Below are 9,133 nucleotides of genomic sequence, written 5' to 3' on the forward strand. Positions count from 1 at the left end.
AGTATGTCGTCTAAAATTTGACAAAAAAGTCATACTGAAGTATGTCGTCCAAAATGAGACATAAAAGTCATAGTTTAGTATGTGGTCCAAATTTTGACAAAAAACTCATAGTTTAGTATGTCGTCCAAAATTTGACAAAAATGTCATAGTTTAGTATGTTGTTCAAATTTTGACAAAAATGTCATAGTTTAGTATGTCGTCCAAAATTTGACAAAAAAGTCATAGTTTCGAATGTCGTCTAAAATCTGACAAAAATGTCATTGTTTAGTATGTCGTCTAAAATTTGACAAAAAAGTCATACTGAAGTATGTCGTCCAAAATGAGACATAAAAGTCATAGTTTAGTATGTGGTCCAAATTTTGACAAAAAACTCATAGTTTAGTATGTCGTCCAAAATTTGACAAAAAAATCATAGTTTTACATGTCCAAAATGAGACAAAATGTCATAGTTTAGTGTGTCGTCTAAAATCGGACAAAAAAGTCATAGTTTAGTATGTCGTCCAAATTTTGACAAAAAAGTCATACTGAAGTATGTCGTCCAAAATGAGACATAAAAGTCATAGTTTAGTATGTCGTCCAAAATGAGACATAAAAGTCATAGTTTAGTATGTCGTCAAAATGAGACATAAAAGTCATAGTTTAGTATGTGGTCCAAATTTTTACAAAAAACTCATAGTTTAGTATGTTGTCCAAAATTTGACAAAAAAAATCATAGTTTAGTTTGTTGTCTAAAAGGCACCAAAATGTCTACTATTATCTACTAATTGTATATTATTGAGTGATATTATGAAAACTTTAATTTGATTTCTCATTTCGCTTGTTAATTTTTCTTATTCTTTAAAAACTATACAGGCTCATATGAACTTCCACGTGTACATGTGCAAATATTAACACGTCTCCATCCTCCATCCATCTTCAGACATCTACTGCTGTGGTCTGCTGAGCACCAGGAAGAGCGACTGTACAGGATTACCACAGGACATGCTGGTCTGCAGCTCCACGCCGGCACAGCGCGGCCAATCAAGGGTGATGATGAAAGGCAGCATGTCACTGATCAGCTGGTACAACAAGGGACACTTCAGGTTCCTCACCAATGCGTATCCCCCAACTAAACAAGGTAAAAACTCTAAAACCTCCCCAACTCAACACGGTTTTATCTCTCATTTCCATTGATGTATTCATTGATGCACAAATGCAGTAATTAGTAAGAAAGCATAGTTACGAAGAGCTGGTAATCTGTAACGACCCTGTTCCAGGAAGCAACAGGATCATGATCTTCTGCTCTCACAGTATAATCCTCTCAAAATTCAAAAGATGTGTTAGGTTTTAAAACAAGTCGAAGGATTTCAGCATGTGCTTGAGAATGAAGAGTGCCAAAGTGAAGCTTCAGATCAGTTAAACTGTATTGATTTCTTTGAGTGTGTGTGTGCAAGTAGTGCTTGGAAGAGTGGAAAAATAGTTTAGCCGTCCTATCAATAATAATTAGACAGTGTAATTCTTATTTATGTAGCACATAAAGAACATTGAAAAATATTCTTTAATATTCTTACGCTGATAATTCAGGTTTCAGGAAGTGTGATGGTTTAGATGCTGATACACGGACAGTGTTGATTCCCCTGCACCAAGAATCAGCAAAACTATTGATTTTAGCCATGTAACATTAAGCTTACTTAATAAATGATATGCCTGCTTTAGTCTTTTATATCTTAAGAATATGTTTGCCCCTTAATTTCGCCATTAAACAGCCTTTTCTGACTGAAAAGTGAAGACTTAAGTGCAGATTACAACCTTCAGTTTCCAGTCAGAAGACATTTGTGTGAGAATGAAACATTGCTTGTACATTGTTCCCAACTTTGTTCACAACAATTTTAACAAGTTGTCAAGGTGTGCAATTTTTACTGAGAAGTGGTGGTGGTACATTCTGTCTCATTTTCTAATGGGACTTCGGGGAAACAGAGCCATCATTGATGTTATTTGTTACACTTTCATGTCTCCTGCTGCGCAAAGTCTGAATATCTGCTGAAAAAAAGAATTCTCTTTATACAAAGCCGCTCTGCAGGCACCAAAGAACAAAGACTGGAGAAAAGAAAAACACGGCACACCTTTGTGTCTCTCTCTCTCTTTGCCTGGTCTGTTTGTTGACCAGATGACCAGAGGGCCTCTCTGCTCACTCTCAGTCTGTGTGTTTGTGACAGGTTTGATCATTAAGAGGAAAAGTGGGGAGATTCCGTGTCCTCTGGCAGTCGAGGCTTTTGCAGCTCACCTCAGCTACATCTGCAAATACGACGACAAGTACAGCAAGTATGTGAAACTCTGTACAACACTCTGGCTGCCCTCTTCCTCTCTTTATTTGTAATTCCTGTACAAATAAAAATGTAATTCATAAGCAACATAACATAGTGTTCCACTTCCCACTGGGATCTTGTGTTTTAAAGATAAATCATTTGTTTACGCTCAATGTAGAGAATTGTTGAGAATAGTTCTTCTTCGTCGTCTTCCTCCTCTACCTCGTCTACTCATTCTTCTGCATCATCACTTCCTTGTGTACTTCTTCTCGTTGTCCTTCATCATCTTTCTCTTCTTCTACTTCTAATTCTTTGCTTTAAGACTGTTTTACTTTATTACTTCATTTAAATTACAACTTTTGGAGTAGAAACATGTGCACTTTCTCCCGTAGGTACTTTATCTTCCATAAGCCCAACAAGACTTGGCAGCAGGTGTTCTGGCTGAGCATCAGCATCGCCATCAACAACGCGTACATCCTCTACAAGATGTCCGACGCGTACGCTGTCAAACGCTACAGCCGGGCGCAGTTTGGAGAGAGACTGGTCAGGGAGCTGCTGGATCTGGACGACTGCTCACCCACACAGTGAGGACGAGGAGGACAAGGGGGACACACATACTCACTCAGAACCACACAAACACACATATTTACACCCGTCATTGCGTTTGCATAGACTCTGCGTTTCTGTGTTAATGCGATAATACTGAAGCGGTGCCAAGCCTACGTCTCTCTTCCTCTAGTTATCTATGGTACTGCACCACGTCCATGAAACACAGCTACACATGCTACACATCAGAGAAACATGAGCCATGAGACAATCCATCTTCTGACCACACGGATAATCCACTAAGGATTTGTCAGCGGGAGCGATTCCACGGGCAGATGAAGGGCGGGAACGAACGAATTCACCATTTAATGATGTCAGCCTCGAGTTTCTTCTCTTTTCAAAGTGTGAAATAATCGATGTGGACCTTGAAATCTCCCCGCGCGACTCTTCACATTTACACTCACGCGGCTCTGTAAGAAAAGCTTCGTAAAAGAAAAAAAAAAAAGCAGAACTATGGTGTGATCACGCGCTGCATGCATAAAGAATCTGGATTGTGATGTTCTCTTTGTCCAGTGTGATAATGAACTCTGCTCCAGGTGGGTTTTGTTTGTTTGTTTGTTTGTTTTTGTTGGTGTGTATTTATTTAGCAAGCGGAACTGCCATTTGTGTGCGCGCCGTTGAGCCTGAGGATGTAAATGTGTGGCTGTTTCCTATCTAAACGTGGTGTTGCTGCTGTACTTTTATTTATTAAGAAAATGCATCTTCACACTGAGAGAAGAAGAAAAAACGTAACCTGAAACCCACTTTTGTACCTACAGCACTTGTCGAACTTGTCACATTTTCCTGTTTAGCTGTTTATGCAAGCTGACAAGCTTTGGCTCCACAGGTCAGAACATATTCAAATGTCCTTCACTGACTGTTCAGTAAGTCCGTGTTGCTAGGCAACAGTGGGCAGGGGTTTGGGTTAATGTTGCTTGGTGAGATTGAGATCCAAGAGGTAAAAAAAAAAAAAGTGAGTGATTCACTGCAGGTAGTTGACCCAAAACAACAGATGTTAACGTAAAATTAAGAGAAGAGACTTCAGGGGCTTTTTACTGTTGTGCAGTGATAATAATTTGGTGATTATAAGAACATGTGCAAGTAACAACACTTAGTGCACTCTACCCACTCGAGAAATTGAAGTATTTTGGACAATTTTAACCAAATGTTCCCGTCTTCCTGTGGCACATCTCTTGCCAAGTAACAAATTAGTCCTGCTGAGTGAGAAACAAGCTCTCGTTCCAGACAGAGTATCCACTCATAGTCGTCGGACAGCTCTGCTATGTGTAGATTTAATGAGGCTTTTCGTCCATTTACTTGCTTTGCTCATGCCATGCAGTCATGAAGATGAAAGGTATCGATTGTCGTGTGCTCACTCCATCGGCTGCGGTCGGACGTGTGAATTTGTATTATGGTACGAATATGGGGGGGGGCTTTAACGGGACTCGTGTTGCACTTTCTCGCGTCACCGTCTCACACTCTTGAGGAGATTTGTGAGGCTAGCGGCGCGTCTTCTTAGATTATCCGTTTATTTTTTATTCTCTAGTCCAATAATAGTGTACACTTTTCTCAGACAAATAGAGATATAGCTATATGTAGATGGGTTTAAATGGATTATGTAGATATATGTAAGATTTCACCAATGAAATAAGACTGAACATAAAATGACTGTAACCAAACCAGAACAGATTTCCAATGTAGATGTAGAGAATAAGGATAGAATAAGGATCGAGTATGTCTGTGTATATTTTGTTTACAAACTGTCCATCATCACTTTGTCGAGATTGTGTTGTTGTTGTTGTTTTTTTACTTTTTCACTCATCCAAGGCATTGTTGTCGTCACTGATCGTCTTGTGCATGTGCGTATGTGTGTGTACTTGTATATACGTCTTTATGAGGACATTTTGGGCTGGTCCTCATGTTCTGTCGCACCTTAAAATGGCTGATTAGGGTTCACACCTGGTTTTAGGATTCGGGTTTTGTTAAATTGTAGGGAATGGGGCAGGGAATGTATTATGTCTATGAGTGTCCTCACTAAGAATGTTGTGCAAGAATTTATGTGTGTGTGCATGTGTATACCTGGTATTCCTTATGTTGTGGGGACCTAAATCTGTTTACACAATATCACATTGTAGGGATTTGTCTTCCTTAACTTAAGTTACTACATTTTAAGGTGACGACGTGTTTTAAAGTTGGACTGAAGTTAAAGTTGGGGTCAGGGTTAGGATTAGGACTAATTATGGTTAAGGTTACAGTAAGTCTCCGGGGAATGAAGTTAAGTCAATGCAATGTCCTCTGAAGTCACGGAAACCAGTTTGTGTGTGTATTTGTATTTATATCTTTGTGAGGTTCAAAAAAATTTCTGGGCCCCAGAATCTTAAAGTGCTTTTTCAGGGTTAAGACCTGGTTAAGGGTTAGGTACTTAATTGTGAGCTTAAGGTTAGGGTAAGGGGCTAGGGAATGCATTAAGGTGTCCTCACTAAGATGTAAAAACAAGTTTGTGTGTGTGTCAGTTGTTCACAAGAGTCACCTTTGTCATATATTTGTAATTTAATCACTTTAATACATTTGATGTGGATAAGTCACTCACACTGGGGTCACACTGTTAACTTGAAACACACCTTACCCTTTATTATAATTAACAACATTGACACTTAAAAAAATAAATAAAAAAAAATCACATAAAAATTCTTTGTAAATGAAATGCCAAGATTTTATTTAAAAAGCTGAACAGAGTTTAAATTATTCATGAGAAAACAAACTCTCTGCTTCCATCCCATTGTTTTCATTCTTCTGAGGTTTTCACTGATGCTCTTTTAATTAGGCCAACTTTTGTTTTTCACCAATGGCTTAATGGCACTTGAAAGGATCAATGTTGTTGTTGATCTAAATGCTCTCAAACCACAGTCATCGCACACAGTTCTTTTTGATGTTTAAATGTTAATTTATATTTGATTTGTTATTGAGAGTGTTCCTTTAATACATGAAGCTGAATAGTTGTCCTTTGCTGCCCTCTCTGGCTGAAAGTTTTTTGCACTTCTGATATTGGGTGTGGTTTTTAAAAAGCCACACCCACTAATGATGTCACCATGTCACCATGTCTTGTACAAACACAAGTTTGCAGGGCCGTTATTTCTGCATTCTAATGCAACACATACAAGTATCTTCTATAATATCTATAATAGCACCTATACCAGATATGATACTAACACAGCAGCCATGTTTGTTTACCTTTAGGCTTAAAAACCTACTTTTAATACGTATATGGTTCATCTATTGTCCAGGTTTCAATGGAATAATAGATTCTGATTTTTTATTTAATCTCAGATTTCTGACTTTTTATTTAATTATTCTCATAGTTTTCAAGAATTGTGACTTTAATCTCATAGTTTTGACTTTTTATTTCATCTCAGAATTCTGACTTTGTTAATAATCTCAGAATTCTGACTTTAACCTCATAGTTTTGACTTTTTATTTAATCTCAGAATTCTGATTTTGTTAATAATCTCAGAATTCATGCTGTTTTATTCATTTATTTTTGTAAATGTGGCCATAATACTCTTCCGTAAATTGCTCTGTAGAATCAGAATTAATTATTTTTGTACAACCTAATCCCTTGACTCGTCCCAGGATTTGAACATTTGGCATGTGACCCTCCACTAACAAGTCCAATTTCCTCCCCTGTCATAAATACGACTGCTACCCATCATGTGACTTATAAATGTTGAGTTGTAATCAGCTGCTGAACAGACATTTAAGAGAAATATCTGGATAAATGTAGAACAACATACGGGACTCTGCAGTGACCTTTAATGTTCCTGACGTTAGTTTTGCCATTTCATCGCACCAGTTTTCCACTCCTGACATTTACACAGTGAGAAAATCCATCATGTTAAAGGCAGAGAAACCAGTTTCTGTCCTGAGATGAGCATCAGAAGGCCTTAAACGCCTGATGTGTGGCTGCAAGGCATGTAGTCATGTGTAAGCTCTTCAAAGCAAAACAGCAGCCATGCAGACTGAATGCATGATGAGTCGTGAAGCATGTGGAATTATTGGAATTATCTAAACCAAGCAGGTGTCGCAACAACCTTAAAAGGAATTCTTAGGATGCCTGTGTGTGTGTGTGTGTGGGGGTCCTCTTCTAACTCTCATCTCTGACCAAAAATGAAGAAATTATGGAAATCATGCAGCAGAGAATCTGCAAGGCCACGGTTACATAGCAACAAATTACATATGGTTGGAAAGAAAGAGACAGAATATTCACAGTTTATCAGTTTTTTGGATAATTTTGTTATAGCCCCAGTCACAGAAAGAACGGAGCTTCACTTTCATCATCTATCATCCTGCTCTCATACATTTAACTTATATAGAGTAGTTATATAATGTATATTTTAACACATATAATTTAAAAAAAGGTGGTTTAGTTTAAAATTCAGAGTATAACAGTTATTCTGTCCAGGTGACTGTCAAAAATCGAATATACACAGTGCCTCTTTCTGTTCCTTAAGTGGAGTTGATATGACGGATTCAATTTGAAAAACATAATAAATATAATATCCTGCTCTGTGGGCTGAAAATAACAGCAACTAGATAAATATAGCATTATATAAAGACCTTTATTTATACATTAAATATTTTGTGGCATTTTGCACTTTTTACACCACCTGCTGCGATGCTTCACGGAATATTTCACACTTGTTGTTCGCTAAGAATCAGCAGTCTGTCTGTCTGTCTGTCCACTTATTTGTTCATAAAATGTTGTTTTTAAACGTGTTATGTTTGTTTTGTTGCTGTGGGCAAAGTACTGGCCCACAAAAATCAGCAAGTTTAACATCCAAATATCAAATTTAGGCTGATAGAAAATGAAGGAAAAATACTGTATCTACTTTGATGAGTCACACTACAACAGTGTCTGGGTTTTTCTTATATCTGGCCTCTTTGTACAAACAGCAGCGATGACTCACGCCTTTCATTTAAGTCCATTCATGAGTAAACAAAGACAGGTGAGAGAAGAAAAATAAAAAAAAGGAGCCAGATTCTGTGATTTATCTGTCGAATCGTTCACTTAAAATCATCCAACGAATCAAACCCCACTGTCTCTCATCACGTGCCGATGAATTTGTGTATAGGATGATGTTTGATGTATGTATTTCGGTGTGTAACGTGTGTGTGTGTGTGCCAGCGTGCCGTCTACAGTGTGAACACCGGCGTCATTGTGACCCAGACGGACGTCATACAGTAAATGATGTGGAACTCATGTGGCTGACTGACCTCAGGGCTTCATAACTAACTGCTGTACTATAATCTCCACTAACTGAACTAATCTGCACCACGCTGAATGGACACTGTAACCTTACCAGGTGCTACTATTAAACCACTGTACAAGTAATAACACAAATAATTAGATGTTGTGGTTTCGAGAGGATCGGACGCAGAGGTGACGGCGATGACATGATTGTTGCAGTTGTTGTAGATTTCTAGATTAAAAAAAATGTCAAACAAATATGGAAAAAGCTTAATGTCAAACTGTTTGTAACGGTGGACGATGTCAAGGGTCACATGCAGGAGGCTCAGAATGGTGTGTGTGTGTGTATGTTTGTACAGGTATGTGCATGTCATGTTGTAAAATAACTGGTGTATGCAGGACCAAATCACTTTCTAAACATGTGCGTGGTGGTGATGATGAGCTGTCGTGTAAATGTGTCTACATTAAAAAAAGTTCTCGGCGTGTGGGTGCTCCACTGAACACGCTTCAGATTAAGTTCTTATTGCTCTTCTTGCACATGATGAGAAAACCCAGAGAAACGGTGGTTGTTTTAGGAACTGCACAGAAGTGATTCCTAGAATTATTGATATTTTCCTTGGACACTGGCTTAGACTCAGAATAACAATCTCTGCTGCTCCTGCCCACACACACACACACACACACACACAAAATAAATAAACCTTCCCTCAGCCGAAAATACACACACACACACACATTATTTTTAAAACATAATGTGCTTCACTTACCCACTTCTGTTACAGTGGCAAAAAAAAAAATTAAAACCCACTGCAGGACAGATTTTTTTTTAACAATACAAACAAAAAGAGTGTTTAAATAAAAATAAAACTGAACAAAGGAAGGAAAAGCAGGGGGAAGGAAGTATGGAAGAGTATTAGGGCCACATGTAAAAAAAAATTTATAAATGAAAGTTAACATTTTTTTTTTAATATCACATTAAAACACGAATTCTGAGAAAAAGTCGGAATTTTGAAATTTA

General features: G+C 37.9%; 1 protein-coding gene across 1 annotated transcript in view; it reads left to right on the top strand.

Moving 5' to 3' along the window:
- The window catches only part of pgbd5 (piggyBac transposable element derived 5), a 27,806-nt gene extending 19,190 nt beyond the window's left edge, over window positions 1–8,616 (top strand). The window contains exons 5-7 of the mRNA XM_044046363.1: window positions 920–1,117; window positions 2,196–2,301; window positions 2,678–8,616. Of these exons, the coding sequence (XP_043902298.1) occupies window positions 920–1,117; window positions 2,196–2,301; window positions 2,678–2,873 (500 nt within the window). The 3' untranslated portion in view covers window positions 2,874–8,616. The remainder of the gene's footprint in view (window positions 1–919; window positions 1,118–2,195; window positions 2,302–2,677) is intronic.
- The last annotated feature ends 517 nt before the right edge of the window (window positions 8,617–9,133 follow it).

This window comes from Solea senegalensis, linkage group LG15 (assembly GCF_019176455.1).
Source record: "Solea senegalensis isolate Sse05_10M linkage group LG15, IFAPA_SoseM_1, whole genome shotgun sequence".
Classification (NCBI taxonomy): domain Eukaryota; kingdom Metazoa; phylum Chordata; class Actinopteri; order Pleuronectiformes; family Soleidae; genus Solea; species Solea senegalensis.